General features: G+C 39.2%; 1 protein-coding gene across 1 annotated transcript in view; it reads right to left on the bottom strand.

Annotated features, from left to right (window-relative positions):
* The window catches only part of LOC140930799 (alkaline phosphatase-like), a 50,158-nt gene extending 35,021 nt beyond the window's left edge, over positions 1 to 15,137 (bottom strand). The window contains exons 1-4 of the mRNA XM_073380515.1: positions 15,006 to 15,137; positions 2,121 to 2,450; positions 1,410 to 1,655; positions 470 to 706 (exon numbers count right to left, since the gene is read on the bottom strand). Of these exons, the coding sequence (XP_073236616.1) occupies positions 470 to 706; positions 1,410 to 1,655; positions 2,121 to 2,450; positions 15,006 to 15,093 (901 nt within the window). The 5' untranslated portion in view covers positions 15,094 to 15,137. The remainder of the gene's footprint in view (positions 1 to 469; positions 707 to 1,409; positions 1,656 to 2,120; positions 2,451 to 15,005) is intronic.
* Between the last annotated feature and the right edge of the window lie 3,135 nt (positions 15,138 to 18,272).

The raw sequence follows: 18,272 nt of genomic DNA, 5'->3' as shown, positions 1-18,272 counted from the left end.
CTCTTGGCTTTGAACCATACGCCGGTTTTTGCAGATAAGAAAGTGATAATTTGTGTATTATGCTTCGATCAGTTTGTTCTCTATTTCATGCAAAATCCTGTCGTTTATCGGACCGCGAAAAAATTAGTGTTTTGCTGACTATTTAAGTTGTTATATAAGTCTTAACCAGGCACTTTTTGGCTCCAGCACACTTAACTTAAAAATTTCTAGACTGAAATGATACCGGTTTGAAACCTCACGGAGTCAGACTACTGAATAAGTGTTCTAAAATTTGCGTCATTTTAAATTTGGTCTCGTTGAAATGCATGTTTCAAGGGACAGCTAACTTACTGCCCGGCGACAGATAAAGGCTTTTAATCGGTCTTTGAATGATCTTTTGTTGTTTTAAAATTGCCAAGTAGTAGAATGAGTTGAATTTTTTTGTTAACCCGGTTTTCAAAACTCCAGGTATATATAAAAAATTTCATACCAATCACATGATCAACTTTGTCCACATCAATTTGATCAAACTCGTTTTTGTTCCAGACGTATTTCGAGTTCTGGAATTTATTGACCCACTCTGAAATCAGGTCTCTGCCGTCCAGTCTGTCTCCCTTTTTATCAGGGTATTCAGGATCTGTCTGATTCTTATGCATGAGTTCCCTGCGGCCTCCACCAAATACAACTTCCATGCCATTTCCGTAGGGAAACTCCAGAAGTTGCAAGGCTGTAAATAAAAATATAAAAATAGTAATATAAAATATGAGAGGTCAAAAACTGTAAGTGAAATGCCGCGAGTAGATACAAAATAATAAATACTATATCATAAGATATGAATGCATTATTAATTGGCATACCAAGTAAATCTCAAACAGTAAACGTACTGCGGGACAATACAGACTATGAGTTATTTGAGATTGCACCAGCAAAATCATTTTTTTGTGTGTGCCCTAATTGATTTGTTGTTTGCTTTACTCTCGATAACCAAACGTACTACACTGGGGAGACGATTCGGGTTTGAATTGTTAAACTTCCTATTGTAAGCCCTGGTCCTGGCAAAAATGACCACAATATACCGAAGGCAAGGTAATTCAACGTTTATTTAACATTGATTTATATACGTAATTCGCGATGTACCGCTATAGGTGAAGCAAACGGTTAATCCAGTACATTTACTATAAAATATAAAAAATCGGTCACACAGACACAGATTGTGTGGGCGCCCTGTGGCTAAACAATAAAGTAAAAACTCATGCGCGCAATTTTTTGCTCTAATTCTTTACTCCTTGATTTCTAGAGATCTACAAAAACTTCTTAGAGCAAACAACAGTGGAATAGCATAACTCATATACATGTATAATTATATGTTTGTTATTTAACGAGTGAAAACAAACGTGATTACAGTAAAATACAACTTTATTAAACAATACCTATGTCCTTGCACTTGGACCCATCATCCGTTACAGTCTTGCTTATATCACCGTCACTTTCCCAATTGCGGTTTGCTGAGTGAGCATACGCACACGCGGGAGTTGCGTGTGTAATTCGTGCGGTGGTCACGATTCCCGTTGACATTCCAGCCTTCTCAGCAAGCGTGAGAATGGAGGCGGCTTTGCTCTGTTCAGTTACCGAAGAGCACTGAAATCGTGTAACACTTGAACTTACACCGATAACGCCTGAGAAAGTATAAGGCAAAATAGGAAGAAAAGCAGCGGTAAGGACAAAATGAACGTTACACACGGCCAAAGCAAGATCTCACTTTTCTTAACTATCCTCGTGGGAGTTACGTGCTATTATAAACTCGCTACACGAAGGCCTTCGGCCTTTGCAAGGAATAAGGCCTCTGGCAGATTTTGATTCCTTAATATTATAATATAAGGGAGCTTTTCACTTACAAATACCAGTATATCGAGGTAGCTATACATTGCAATATCCCGCACTCGGCGAGAGATTCGCATTGCTGCGTGGACTTTGTTCCCAGGCGTTTTGGACTGTGCGGTCATAAAATGATGAGATGCAAAATACACAAATATATTTTTCAATTCCGCAACACCAAGCAAGCAAAAAAATCTTGCGTCTGAAAGACCATATATTTGGGCGCCAATATAACAATTAAGTGCCCGGTTAAGGTTTAAACTTACCGCTATCGGTTTTTATTCCGCTCAGGAATGCCGTCGCGGTGCTCGCGGAATCTGTTCCTTGTTCATCAACTGAGTACGTTTTAGCGAGAGCTGACCACGGAAACACTTCCCAGCTCAGAACATTCTCCTCTCCCGTGCGTCCCTTTTGTTGTCCGTCCAGGAATCGTGTCGCGGTGATTGTAGTGATACCCATTCCATCACCAAGGAACAAAATAGCGCTCTTGGCGGTGTTGTTGTTTGCTTTTAATTTAAGGTTGTCCTCGACAAGCTTTACGCCAGCTTTGTACCATGCATTGTTGTCTTGATTCCGAAAGATGTCACCATTGACACCTGGAAAGATGAAACCATAGAAACGATAATAAAATAATTGTCAAATTGTCAGTTCTCCAGTTGTTCTCTCGTAGTTAGTTTTGCTTGATCTCGTCAATAAGTCGTTTGTACGGCGCTGGTAACTGTTGGCTACGATTCAGTGGTGTTTGTTCTAAGTTAGTAAACCAGCTTTCTAAAGTAAGACGTTGATAGTTGTCTGTAGAATACGTTACATGTCGCAGAGTCCCAGTCAATTTAGCCAACAGTTACCAGCACCGTACAAACGACTTATTGACGAGATCAAGCAAAACTAACTACGAGAAAACAACTGGAGAACTGACAACTTGACTAACAATAGACGACCTGTTTAACTGTGACAATAGACGGATCGAAACGCACCAATCACTGATTACGAGTCTTCATAGCCAATTACATCACGGCTTAACTGACAGACGACCAATAAAATCGCGACATAATTGACCAATCAGATCAATAACCAGAGTATAATACCATCAACTGACATGATACAACTCACTTTGACGCTGAAGATGACTACCGCACAGGTTGTCGAAACGTCTGTCAACAACAACAGTCCTATTCAGGACTACGTTCACCCGGACGATCAAACTCAACGTTTTGAAATGACTCCTGGATTCAAACCTTTCACAATGGTACGATTGGTACCAACAGAAAATAATGTCATTCCAATGGTTCTGTTGGTGGATATGCATCTCATTAAGGGGACTTAGATTATTTTCCCATGTGAAATTATGAAGATTCCTCGTTCTATAAGCCAACCACGCAAAACAATTTCGCTCTCACAAAGTGGAAACACCCTAATAGTTACAAAGCGAGGTTGAACTAGCGCTAACAGTAATTGCTAACAGCGGCGAAGTCGAAATACAAACATGTCAAAAGAATTCTTCGTTGTATAAGCCATCTTTGAAAGCAAGTTCGCTTTTACTTACCCAGCCAGGCTACATGGAAAATAATCTAAGTCCCCTTAATGCGATGCATATTCACCAATAGACCAATCGAACCATTGGTACCCACGGACCATCATAATAGCCCTGTACCCAGCCAGGCCACATGAGAAAATAATCTAAGTCCCGTTAATGAGATGCATATTACAAATAGAACCATTGGAATGACATCCTTTTCTATTGGTACCAATCCTGCCATTGGTACCAAAGGGCACCCTTCTTATCACCACTAACACCAATGGAGTCTATTTGCGAGTATTAGATAACCCTCAACAAAAATGGCGTGATTAAATTGGCCAGGCACATTAAATCGCCTTGGTGCCTATGCAGCATTCCGCTTTCACATGACAACAGACCCGAACGCAGTCTTAAGGAAGAAGCTTATGTTACATTCAGGCGGTTTTCTTGGTGAAACAAGTATCATTATATTGTTTGCATTTGTTCATCACGGTCAAATAAGCAATAGGTTGAATAGCTAAAAATATAACTTACACTATATGTTCTATGAGGGTGCGAATGGGGTTAACAGTTAGCTGATATTTGGCCAAAAAAACAGTAGTTAACTGATAATTGGCCAAAAAATTAGTAGTTAACTGATAAATGAAAAGTTAACAGTTAAGTGATATTATATTAATGTTAATGAAAGCAACAAAGTTTTGCAAACAGAAATGCTATTTTCTGACATAAAAAAGCGTCAGTCAAAGAGGTGGTTGTAGACAACTCAACGAATAATTCGTCTTCTAATGTTAACAAGATTTCTCTGTTCGGAAAAGGAAAATACTGTTTTTCGGACCCAAAAGATCGCCAAGTTGAACATTACTACCTAAATAAAAAAGCTGTGACTCTTAGCATTTGATCTGGCCAAAAAGAATTTCTGAGTGCTCAAAGAAATCAGCGATCTTTCTTTTAAGTACATGGGATTTGTACTTACGAGAAATCATTTTTGTAACTGATGTTGGAGTTCTAACTATTGAGATTTTTAATAGAAAGAAAGTTCGTGTTTAAACCGGTCTTTCTGAAACAGTTTCGTCAGTTTTATTTTTTGAAACCCTTGGATATCTTTATCAGGGTTTTAAAATGCGCGAAAAAGTTACGTCTGCGAAAAATGTAACATTGAGGGACGAGAAAGAGGATGTCGACAAAATTTGTATCGAGGTACAAAAAACTGCTGACAACGCAGGTGGAAAACCTACACGCGGTTTCTCACTTCAACACAAAACATTTAGTGCTTTGAACTACGTACGCTCAAGACTTTGGAACCACGGTAAAGGAATCCCTTAAAAGAACCTTGAGTTCGAAGTGGGCTACACTCACGAAAAGTCGAATTGTCCCGTGTCAAATACTTTAATTACTTTGTCAGCACTCCATGTCTCTCCCATCGGTGCAAAAAGTGGTTGAATTCATCAATTGAATTCTAAAAATAATGGTCCAGTTTGGTATTTAAGACTATATTTTGGCACTGATAATATTTCTCGTCGTCTGTTGCAATGGATTGCAAGGATTAAAAATGGATTGAAACTTAGGCCAACAACAAGATACAGGACATACAGCAACCAGATAAGTACAAGACTGATTCCGATCAGATAATGAAAGTGCCGAAGAAGGAGACTTTGAAGTAGTTTATGGCAGGACATGCAAGGTCATGTCGGGAAGATCAGTACCAGATCATGACTGGTACGTCTGGATCTATGAGGCCGGTGTCACATTGATGATTATAGGACTTATATTTTCAGTTACCTATAAATAGCACTAGTGGCAGAGTTCATGTAAATTTATACCTTGATTTTAGTAGGGCCTACCCCCAAAAGTGATTTACTTGCTGAAGGAAGAGAAATTCGGGTTATGACGGAATAATATTCCCTGTAGGAAAGTGAAAGTTAACAGCTAGCCAAAATTAGTAGTTAACTGAGAATTGGCCAAAAAAATAGTAGTTAACTTAGAAGTGGGTACCCCCATAAGCACCCTCTTCTATGTCTGACTTTGTGGTACCCAGGTAACTGGAATGTGATTTATCAATTTTGGTTTCAGAAATGGAATAATGTGCGATTCCAGGTGATCATCGATGCCTTATAGCTCATCAAATTTGTTTTGCAGGCTGTTTATGTTAAGACTGATGAGAAGGGCCTCATTCCGTTGTTTTTTCTCTCCTGAATGAGATAATATAGCTCTGTACATTCTTCATAGTTATCGGGATGTGAAGAATCTAAAGAATTGGGCTATGAAACGAGCGCGTCCGAGCAAAAAGGTGCGAGGCAGTGTACTGGGATCAAATCATGGGCCACACATCAGAGAGAAGGGAAACAAGGGAATCTCAGGAAAACGAGTTATGATCTTTGTCATATTGATCGACTGCGTACTGCAGGTCTTCATCAGTTTTCCAACTCTTCAATAACCGAAGAAAGTAAGGACGAGCGTAGACTAATAGACATAGACATAGGGTAATGGGTTCATGATAACCGTCACGAATATAGAGACATTCCATGACCACTTAGCCCAATACGGTTGCCGTAGTCAGTGCTGTAATTTATGTAGTTGGTGTAGTTGAGGTAGTTAGTGTAGTTGGTGTAGTAAGCGTAGTTGCTATAGTTAGTGTAGTTGGTGTAGTTGCTGTAGTTGCTGTAGTATGTGTAGTTGGCGTAGTTAGCGTAGTTTCTGTAGCTGGTGTAGTTGGTGTAGTTAGTGTAATTGCTGTAGTTGGCGTAGTAGCTGTAGTTCGTATAGTTGCTGTAGTTGCTGTAGATGGTGTAGTTACCGTAGCTGGTGTAGTAGTTGTGGTTGATGGAGTTGGTGTAGTAGTTGTAGTATAGGTAGTATGTGTAGTTGGTGTAGTTGCTGTAGTTAATGTATTTAGTGTACCGGTAGTTGCTGTAGTTGGTGTAGTTGGCGTTGTTAGTGTAGTTGCTGTAGCTGGTGTAGTTATAATAATAATAATAATAATAATAATAATAATAATAATAATAATAATAATAATAATAATAATAATAATAATAACTGTTTATTCACAAATCCAAATCGGAAAGTGAAAAGGAGATAAAAGAGGTTATCCCTTTCTAGTTTATCTCCTGATAATAAAATACATTAAGAAAAAAATTATTTACAACTATTTAAAATAGTAACTATATATGTATATAAAACATCACACAGTAAAAGAACTTAGTGTTCACTAGGAAAATCTGTAAGATAACGTCTCAGTCTGTTCTTGAAAATATTCAAATTCTCCGCCTCAGCAACTTCCTTTGGAAGATTGTTCTACTTATCTATTATGCGTATAAAAAAAGAATGCTTAAAACTATTTAAAGTTGCTGATGTAAGCTTAAGTTTAAAACGATGGTTGGCTCTTAAGGGCCGAAAATCATGTGCAAATGTGAAAAATGCCGAGGGATCAAGTCCATTAAGTCTATTTATTGTCTTATAACACTCGATAAGCGACGAAAATAATCTTCTTTGTTCAAGTGATGGCCATTTAAGGAGCTTTAGGCGTTCTTCGTAAGGCATGTCTTGCCCAATATTTCCAAGGGCGCATTTAGATGCTCTACGTTGTACTTTCTCCAAGGTGTTTAAGTCTTTTTTAAGGTGCGGACACCAAACTGGAGAGCAGTACTCGAGTATCGGACGTACTAGACTCTTATAAAGTTTTGAAAACAACTGAGGATTTTTAGGACCCACCGTTCGCCTAATGAATCCAAGCACACTATTTGCCTTATTTGCGCATTTGTTAGCTTGCATACTCCATGACAGGTTCGAAGTAATATAGATTCCGAGATCCTTAACTTCAGATACAGCTTTTAATTGGTTACCACATAGATGGTATTGAGGACTTGAGTAATCAATTTTTTTAGAAATGCGCATCGCTTCGCATTTATCTGTGTTAAATTTCAGCTGCCAGACATGGCTCCAAGATTAAAGTAAGCGTAGTTGCTGTAGTTGGCGTAGTAGCCGCAGTTGGTGTAGCAGCCGTAGTTGCTGTAGTTGGTGTAGTATGTGAAGCTGGTGTAGTTAGTGTAGTTGCTATAGTTGGTGTAGTAGCTGTACATGTACTCGGTGTAGTTAGTGTAGTTGCTGTAGTTGCTGTAGTAAGTGTAGTTGGTGTAGTTAAAGTAGTCGCTATAGATGGTGTAGTAGCTGTAGTTGGTGTAGTTACAGTAGTTGGTGTAGTAAGTGTAGCTGCTGTAGTTGGTGTAGTTAGTGTAGTTGGTGTAGTTAGTGTAGTTGTTGTAGTTAATGTGGTTGCTGTAGTTGTTGTAGTAGCCGTACTTGGTGTAGCTGCTGTAGTTGGTGTGGTATGTGTAGCTGGTGTAGTTAGCGTATATACGTAGTTGCTGTAGTTCGTGTAGTTAGTGTAGTTGCTGTAGTTGGTGTACTTAGCGTAGTTGCTGTAGCTGGTGTAGTTAGTGTAGTTGTGTAGTTGATGTAGTTGCCTTAGTTGGTGTGGTTGGTGTACTTAGTGTAGTTGCTGTAGTTGGTGTAGTAGCTGTAGTTGGTATAGTTGCTGTAGTTGCTGTAGATGGTGTAGTTACCGTAGCTGGTGTAGTAGTTGTGGTTGATGGAGTTGGTGTAGTAGTTGTAGTATATGTAGTATGTGTAGTTGCTGTAGTTGCTGTAGTAGCTTCAGTTGGTGTAGTAGCTGTAGTTGCTGTAGTAGCTGTAGTTGGTGTAGTTAGTGTAGTTTCTGTAGTTGGTGTAGTAGCTGTAGTTGGTGTAGTTGGTGTAGTTACTGTAGCTGCTGTAGCAGTTTTAGTTGGTGTAGTTGGTGTAGTAGTTGTAGTGTGTGTAGTTGCTGTAGTTGCTGTAGTAGCTTTAGTTGGTGTAGTAGCTGTAATTGCTGTACTTGATGTTGTAGCTGTAGCAGGTGTAGTTTGGTGTAGTTTAGTATAGTTTTGTGTTGTTGGTGTAGTTGGTGTAGTTTGGTGTAGTTTTGTGTAGTTTGGTGTAGTTGGTGTAGTTTGGTGTAGTTGCAGGTGTAGTTTGGTGTAATTTGGTGTAGTTGGTGTACGTTGATGTGGTTTGGTATAGTTTGGTGTACTTACTGTAGTTGCTGTAGGAAATTAATAATGGTGATTTGCTAACACCTGTGAAATCAAACACAACTTTCTGAAGCTTGCTTCTTTGAGAGGCTCGCTACTTTCCGAAACTTTACGGTAATATACGATGAGGTGTTTATTACTGCGATCATAATAATAATAATAATAATGTTTATTTCTTATATTGCGCAGTCTAGCATGCGATAAAGATATGATCGAGTGCGCATTACAACACTAAAATCTTAAAGGAATAAATGGCTAGTCCAAATAATGATAATAATAATAATAATTTACAATTTTCGGAAAACAATAAAAGTAAAATATGAGTTAATAAAAGAACTAATAAAAAGCTAATTTAAAAAGATGTGTCTTTAGTAAAACTTTAAAAATGTTCAATGATTGACATTGTCTAATTTCTAGAGGGAGTCGATTCCATACTTTGGGCGCAGCATTTTCAAACGCCCTATCCCCGAGTGTCTTTTTTGTTCTATAGGTATTGTCCATTAGGAGTATGCCCCGGTATGATCTCAACTGATACCGCGAGCTCTCTTTGATTTTTATCAAGTCTAAAAGATATTGTGGTGCGACGCCGTAGATACATTTGTGAACTAGCATTGCTATCTTGAATTCTATTCTGTGGGTAACCGGAAGCCAGTGCAGGTTGATCAGGGATGGTGTGATAGGATCATACCTAGATATAGTACATACCAGCCGAGCTGCCGCGTTCTGCAGGCGTTGCAGCTTACCAAGATGAACAGCGGGCGTACCATATAATAGACCGTTACAATAGTCTAATCGTGACATTATAATAGCCTGTACAATGGACTTCCTATTATCATATGATAAATACTTTCTAATACGCCGGATGTTATGTAGATGGTAATAAATATTCTGACATATGCTGTTAATATGTGTGGTCATATTCATGTTTGCATCAAACCAAGCACCCAGGTTTCTAACAGAGTAAACCGCAGAAACCTTTACCTCACCTACTTGCAAGTCACTTATCATAACCTTATTTAACTGTGCGCGTGTACCTATAATAAGAAACTCGGTCTTAGCATCGTTCAGCCGAAGTTTGTCTTGGACCATCCAGGTTCTTATGTCCCTGATGCAAGCTTGTAGAGCGTCAACAGCATCCGTCTCAGTAGCAGAACCATCCGGCTTAAATGAGATATAGAGCTGCGTATCATCAGCGTATGCGTGAACGTTAGGGAGATGGGATTCAACAACATCGAAGAGCTTACTTGCGTACAACGTGAAGAGCAAGGGACCAAGACATGATCCTTGAGGTACCCCTTGAGGCAGATCAAAGTCACTCGAATAGCTCCCGTTAATCAGGATTCGCTGTTTCCTGTTTGATAAATACGAGTGAAACCATTTAAGAGCGGTACCTGTAATTCCATACGTCACGCACAGGCGATTCAACAACACTTGGTGGTCAATCGTGTCAAATGCTGCACTCAGGTCTAGCAATACCAAAAGAGTAACTCGTTGATTGTCCATTGCAGCTAGTATGTCATTCTGTATCTTCAATAGGGCAGTCTCTGTGCTATGACCAAGTCGATAGGCTGACTGGAGGATGGGATACAAACCCGACTGAGTAACGTGATCGGTTGTCTGATCATAAACTGCCCTTTCAACCAATTTAGAGAGGTATTGCAGATTACTCACAGGTCTTAAATTGGATAAGGAAGTCCCTTGCTTGGTCTTCTTCAGTCTTGGATCCACAAGGGCCGTTTTCCAATCAGATGGAAAGTGTCCCAAGGAAAGTGAAGAATTCACGACATTAGTGATGATGGGGAGAAGCATATCGGACATGCCGACTACTAAATTGGTCGGCATAGGATCAAGTTGACAGCTTTTCTTCGATGATCTACTGACCAGCTTCCTTATATCTTCCACAGAATACGTATTGAAATGATCAAGTTTCCTATCGCCTGTAAACACTTTATCCTCAGCCACCGCCCCAGGATGAAGAGTACACGCATCAAGCTCTGCCCGAATCTTTGCAATCTTACGGTCGAAAAACCGCCCGATATCGTTGGCTAAGATTGAGTTGTCCGTGTATTCTGGAAAACACAACTCATTCCTAGGAAGTCGAGTGGCCCTGAATAGCTTTCCTTGGTTTTCACTATTGTCGTTCACAAAGTCTGAGTAGAAAGCACGCTTAGCCCGTGTACTTAAATAAGTAACGTGGTTCTTGAGTTTCTTGAATGCCAACAAATCTTCCTGTGATCGTGTTCTTCTCCATCTCCGTTCTGCTTTCCGGCGTCGCCTTTTTGCCTCGGCTATCTCACTGGTATACCAGGGTACCTTGGGCCTAGCCCGCACTGTTTTGGTTTTTAAAGGTGCGTGGCGATCAAGAACTTGAGAGAGTGTGGTCGTGTAATCCTCAACAAGTACATCCAAGTCCAGTGGGGTGATGGGATCGCTATTACCTCGATCACATAGCCCTGTAAGTACTACATCGTACGATAGGCTCTCAGCGTCCAAGGATTTAGTTTTCCTAAACTTTATTATCCTAGTCTGAAATGAAGGCTTACTTATGGCAACATGACAATGTACAGCTGCATGATCGGAGAAATAGCGACAGGCGCGTGGTGGACTCGCCAGAATATCCTCAATCTTTCTTGTTATAACAAGATCCAGGGTGTGACCACGTATGTGCGTTGGCTCTGTCACATGCTGCTCCAAACCGAGATACTCAAGCAGATCTAAAAACTTAAGTGCATCAGTGTCATTAGGAACATCCACATGTATGTTGTAATCACCAACGACAATCAAAGGCTCTTTGGATAGAATAGTGGACTCCATCAGGTCAGAAAACTCCATCAGAAAAGTGTTAATGGGAACCCTGCGGTGGTCATCACAATTCTGTGGACGGTAGACGATCACAAGCCGTATCTTGCGGGAAGTCGACGTTTGGACCAACAACTCGCAAAATTCAAGCGACTCTTGAATTCCATCTCGAGTCGTGCTAACACGACATAAGGCAAAAGAAACCCAACATAAGGCAAAAGAAATCTAAAAATATCTTTACCCGTTGAAAGCTTTATAACAAGGGAAATCACTTATCATGATAATATTTCAAAATAACCGAATTAACAAAGCAGCATTATTTCATTAAACAAACAACCACAACAACACCCTCAACATAAAAAATATATATATTAAACAGAGAAAACGCCGATGGCACACACAACAGTTTTTTGGGTGTTCACGTAAGTTAGGATTTACGTAATTATTATCTGTCTATTATCTAACTACAGCAACTACACTGACTACACATACTACACCGACTACAGCAACTACACTAACTACGGCAACTACACACACTACACTAACTACAGCAACTACACATTGCATGCAGTAACTACAGCAACTACACAAACTACTGTAACTACAATAACTACACCAAGTACACTACCTACAGTAACTACACAAACTACACCAACTACATATACTACACCAACTACACAAACTACACAAACTACACAAACTACACAAACTACCCCAACTACACATACTACACCAACTACACTAGCTACAGCAACCACACCAACTACATATACTCCACCAACTACACTAACTACACCAACTACAGTAACTACACCAACTACATATACTCCACCAACTACACTAACTGCACCAACTAAACCAACTACACTAACTACGGCAACTACACCAACTACACCAACTACACCAACTACATTTACTACACCAACTACACTAACTACACTAACTACATCAACTACATATACTACACCAACTACACTAACTACAGTAACCACACCAACTACAGCAACTACATATACCACACCTACCTACAGCAACTACAGTAACCACAGCAACTACACAAACTACAGTAACTACAGCAACTACATATACTACACCAACTACACTAACTACACCATCTACAGCAACTAAACCAGTTACTGTAACTTTATCATAGTGGGCAAAGTGGTCATGGAATGTCTCTATATTCGTGACGGTTATCATGAACCCATTATCTTAGTTAATTTTACTGCGAGGAGCACAGGAGTCGCTGCTCGTTAAAACGCTCTCGTGAAAAAAAAAAACGGAATAATAATTATTAGGAACTTGATCTTCTGGCGACTCAAACTAACAGCAAAAACGGTAAAAATTTATCCCAATTTTATTAATAGCAGAGCCGGAGTTGTTTGAAATTGTGGCTGAAGACCGGATATTGAATTTTGTTTATCCCTCTGAAAACAATTTACAGAAAAGGGGAAAAAAATTCTGCACATTAATTTACTGAATAATAAACAAATTACACATGAGCAAAAGCGTGACATAAGCTTCCTTGTAAAAAATACATTAAGTCTTCCAAAGTTCGCAAAATATTTTTATCATAAGAAGACAGCCATCTTCTCCTACCAACAAGTTTCTCGGATTTCGCCAGCAAAATGTGAACTGCAACTAAAATCCAAATCATCCTCCTGGACTTCTTACGAACATTTTTGTAAGTTAACCCATTATGTAGGCTTGAAAACTCTTTGGTCTTAATGTCCCCATTGATTGTCAACGAATATAAATAGACCCTTTTCGCGAGTTTTTTCAACTTTTGACATGGACCAGTTAGGGAAAATCCGTCGACACCGCTGGAAAGAGCGCCTTAATATTAGTAACAATGCCAAATTTGAAAGTGATACGTCTCAAGCGATCGAAGATATAGCTTCGCAAAGTTGCGAAAATTTACGACGTTTGTATGGTGGGGGAAGGGGGGGGGAGGGGGGGGCAAGTTTGTGCCCTCTACCATACAAACGTCTATAAAATTTCGCGACTTTAAGGGGCTATATTTTCGTTAGTTTTTAACAAATCACTTTCAAACTCGGCTATCGTACTAATCTTAAGGGGCTATTTTCAGCGGTGTTGACGGTTTTTCCATAACTTGTCCACGTCAAAAGTGGTAAAAAAAAAAAAAAACCGTGAAAAGGTCTATTGCACACTTCTCTATTAAACCACACAAACAAAACTAGAACATGATGTGGCGTGTTTGTAACCAACCAACAATAGCGTCTGCTTTTCTGTGTTCGGTGTTTGTATGGTGAGGGGCAAGTTCAACCCCCCACCATACAAACGTCTGTAAAATTTCGCGACTTTGAGGGGCTATATCTTTGTTAGTTTTCAACAAATCACTTTCAAACTAGGCTATCTTACTAATCTTAAGGTCGCTATTTTCAGTGGTGTTGACGGTTTTTCCATAACTTGTCCACGTCAAAAGTTGAAAAAAAAAGTGAAAAGGTCTATTGCGCACTTCTCTATTAAACCACACAAACAAAACTAGAACATGATGTGGCGTGTTTGTAACCAACCAATAATAGCGTCTGCTTTTCTGTGCCGCGCGTTAAGAGAATTGCGCAGTTAATCGCAGCTCAAATTTCCTTGTCAAAATTTGTTTTTTTGGATAGTATTTAGCTGTTCATATCTGGAGTAAATATGAATGTACGCAGACAGTCTTGAGAATGAGTGGCCCCTCATTTAGACTGTTTATCTTGTTGTGTTTAAACAGAGGAAAAGTCTACCAGTTGTTCACACTACAGTTTGCCGGATTTGCGACGCATTGCGCGAATCGCCATTGCGCGTTGCACCAGAGAAGTAAAGTTTGAAGTAGTACAACGTCACTATATCCAAATATATCTAGCTAAGTTTTTGGTATGTAATATAAAATTTACCTCTCTTTAACATATATAAAAAACTGCGGTTAAGAAGTGTTAAGCTTTTGCAAACGAAACGGCAAAAGACGATTAGGTCATATTTAGCGGAAGGAGGAGGCATTCAACACTTTCAAATTAAACTTAAATTTTGGCATTAAACGACCAACAAGTTTGACTTATAGGGATAGAGATATAAACATTTGAAACTGTTTATTAATTAATTGTTATAAACGATTTATCTATTTAACACTGTAGCCTGAAATTACAAAAAGAAAATTGAATTTCCTGTTGGCAAAAAGGAAAATTTCGTCGGCCCTCAAGCGCACGGCCTGGAGGCGCGGAAAGAGCACTCGTGCCAGTCCTACTCCGTATCACACATTACCGGGAATGAAGAGCGGGGCGCTTGTTTCATCGCCCAACCTTTATCAACCCTGTATTAGACAGTGAGAGCGCGTTCTGTCCTATCAGTTTTCGCAACGTGTGAGCTCTTTTCAAGAAGTAGCAAGAACCTTGTCCAATCCCTTGGCCTCCGTCGTTTTTGAAACAACTGGAGTAATAATTAAAGGAAACTAAATGAACTGGCACTCAAAGAAGAAGCTCCTTGCTCATTGCATGTTATTATTTTATGGAATAAGATACGTTTGTAAAAACTACGGTTGGGCCTAACCAAACATCTCGCTTCTTAGGGGTTGTGGTTTTACTTTAAATAACATAAGACTTCCTGACCATACATTAAATACTATGAAAGTCTTTTACTTTAACTTTTGATGTAAATACGTTCGTATTTTAAGTCCCTTAAAACTGGCCTTACAGACTAGAACTGCGGTGATCGAGCGACTGAGCCATGCATTGCGATTACTTAAGTCGACCTCGTAAACAGTATATTCTTACCTGCTATTCCTGGTAACACCACATCATTTCCTTTTAAAACTATGCTTAGAAACAGGATTATAAAGCTTGCTTTCCCAGAACTTGCCATAACGAATCTCTGACCGAAACCGTCACACTGGTGTCAACTTGCTGATTCGTCACCTCTATATATCTAGTTGCGTGCTTGTCAATCAATCGGTAGTTGATAAAAATGCGTAGCCTATTCGCACAGTTTACGCAATTTGAAGCGTATTGTTCACATGTCAATTTTTTCCATAATGAGTTATTGCCATAAAGGTTCGCGTGAGTATTGCTCCAGTCATTAGTACTAGAGCTCATCAAGTGCACGCCGTTTCAAACTGAAGATAATTACATACATCATATCAGTGTTATTAACTATGAGTAATTCATGGTAAGCTCTAAAAAAGTGAAAATAAACTTTCGTGAATCATTTTGGCTACGTTATTCGTTTCTTCTTTATTTGATGTAAACAATAGTTGATGTAAACAATAGTATTTGCATTGTTGAGCCAGAACTAAAAGTAAGAACTCATTTAAGTGCCGTCAACGAAGTGGTTAGTAACACTTCAAATGTCTTAAGCATTATCAAACTTTGTTTGGCATTAATCATGTCAGTGAGCACTTCTTAGCTTTATTGTCAACTCTACGGATCTAACACAACTTAGGTAACGTTTGACTGTACCCGGCATTTTACCCGGAGTAGGCGAATCTTTGTTTACACTTTTTGCCTCATTAACATATGCTTATCACCATCTCGTGACGCTAATAACATAAAAACTCTGAATATTGAAAGGGCATAACAGTTTCAGTTATCTCTGAAAATTTGGTTAAATTAATGGTTTCGGTGAAATTCTCTACTAAAAACTCGAAATTTTACAGAGAATGTATGGCTCATTAACTTTTTTGACACACAGCAATTTCGCAGTTTTTCATGGGTGATATTTCCTTTAATATTGCTTGCAAAGAACTAAAAATTGTACAAATTGCTCAACTTAATCAGCTCTTTCAACTTTTGCATTTATTTCATATATATGACCACGGCTTCTATGAGTTAAGTCGTATGATAATGAGGAAAAATGTAAACAGTGACGTCAGCAAAGATTCGCCTATATGTCGCTCTACGTACTGTAAGGTGTATTAATCTGATCTGTTGTTCATGTTAATCGTAGAAGAGGAGACTAAACATGGAATTCGTCAAAAATCAACTGAAAAAAAATAACAGTTGACGATGGAAGGAGGTGCATGACAATGTAAAATTTTTTTTGCGTTGTTTTCAGTTTGCACACAAATAGACGGATAAATCAATGGAACACTTCTATGGCTCAGTGAGCTTAATGTGCTCTTAGTCAAGCCTTAAACAGCGCACACAACAGCTGTTTATGGCTGTCACTGCCGGGATGATATGGCTGTTCGCATACGTAAGGTACTGGCCAGACCGAGGATTTGATAGTTTGTGCTTCCTTACCGGATTGGTTTTAAAATACTTTTGTTTGTCAGCCCGGGGGGGGGGGGGGACCCCTATAATGGTCTATATGGGGAGGCTCCGCCCGAAAGGAGTATCTTTTCAGGCTACAGGTATATGAAAAGGTAGGGATTTTACGCGTTGAAGTATACGAAAGGGTAGGGAAATCTGTCATTTGGGTCTGTGAAAGGGCCCAAAGGGCTAACAGATCAATTTTATTGCCTTATAAAGTCGAGAAAACGTTCTATTTTTGTCATTGATTCCTATTTAAACGACAGTGTATTTACAGCAGTTAAAAGGGATGCAAAGTTCAAAACAAGATATGTGAAAGGGGCACCATTTGTCAATAGAAGGTGTACGAAAGGGGTACCTCTTTCGTGAAAAAAGGGTAAGGGGTTGGACCTCGGAGCGAAGCGTCTCCCGATAAAATTTGGTGAGTACCTCCCCCCCCCCCCAACAAATGGCGGTCATCCAAACCAATGCACAACTAGACAGTCCAGTCAACCTAGGAATTCTTTAATTGCAACCGATTTACTGGTTTCAACGTCGAGGTTGTCCATCTAGCAACATACTCAAAACAATTCAATTACACTACGCTTGGTTTTCTGGATTTTCCCTGTAACAGAGTCGGCCAGGTGTAACGAAAAGCGCACTGAGCATTAAAACCTAGAAAACATCACAATAAAAACGTCGGAGCCCCAAGCAGAAGATCTGTTAAGTCTTTGTCAAGGTGCGAAATCATAATCCGAAAGGAGGTTGCTCGAGTCGCAAGAAAAAAGAAAGAATCCCAGTTTTTGATCACACGTGTTGTGACGAGGTTTGATGAACATAAGGACTTCACAAAACTCGGTCAAAGAAAACGGGAATAGGTTAAACAGTTGGGTTTACCTCGGTGTAAAAACCTGTGAAGTTTTTCTTTCTTTTGTAGCTATTATTTTCCCTGGGGCTCTATTATGTTGACTTCTCAGTGGCTTATTTGTATTCACCGTTTTGCGTCACTCGTGAGTTTCACAGGTTTTTACACCAAGGATGAGCCAAACAGTTTGTACCGATGCAAATTTAGTAGCTGGCTGATGGTGAACAGTTTGATTTGATTATTCAGGGTATTGTCTCCAAGTTTCATGTTTTTGTGCACAACAATAGCTAGCATTTTTGCATATTTTAAATGCATTGATAGTTACTCCTGTTCACCTGAAAACGAAACCTTGGAGACAATACCCTTCAATAATGAGGGGCTTTCACTTGTAAAGACAAAATTTCCGATGAAAAATTACCGAATTGTGGCCCTTAATTTTACTGCCTTACAATATATCAATCCTCAAAGGGTCTCCTAAAAAGACGTTTAATCTTCGGAATCTCAATTTTTTTAAAAATCTATCGAGCAGTTGGATTATTTCGTTCAAGTAGACCAATATGTTTACAAAGTCGCTAACAAGAGTGCTTCGATACATACTAATCAAATCCTCCTTTCTAGCAATCGGCTGGAGCTATCTACAAGATCTTTCGCACTCGTTTTTAAAAAGATTGAAACTACTATGAGGTGGAATTGCTTGTCAAAAACGCTTCGTTTTCTACAGATATGGGCCAAACATTAAGATTATCCATTTTTTACTGTATTTCTAACCATAAAAACTTCATCCCAAAATATCTCGATAACGCTGTTACAGATTTCGCTTAAGCTTTACCAACAATGAGGCGGTATTGGAGCAAAAAGCTCCCTTGAACGATTTTGGAAGAACAGCTCCCAGCACCGAGAAGTACTACTGCAAGTAAATTAGGTAATGGCGTCATTTCGTTGCTATGTCA

Source organism: Porites lutea, chromosome 1, assembly GCF_958299795.1.
Source record: "Porites lutea chromosome 1, jaPorLute2.1, whole genome shotgun sequence".
In the NCBI taxonomy this organism is placed as follows: Eukaryota; Metazoa; Cnidaria; class Anthozoa; order Scleractinia; family Poritidae; genus Porites; species Porites lutea.
The sequence above is the reverse complement of the archived record's forward strand: the minus strand, read 5'-3'. Positions and strand labels throughout refer to the sequence as shown.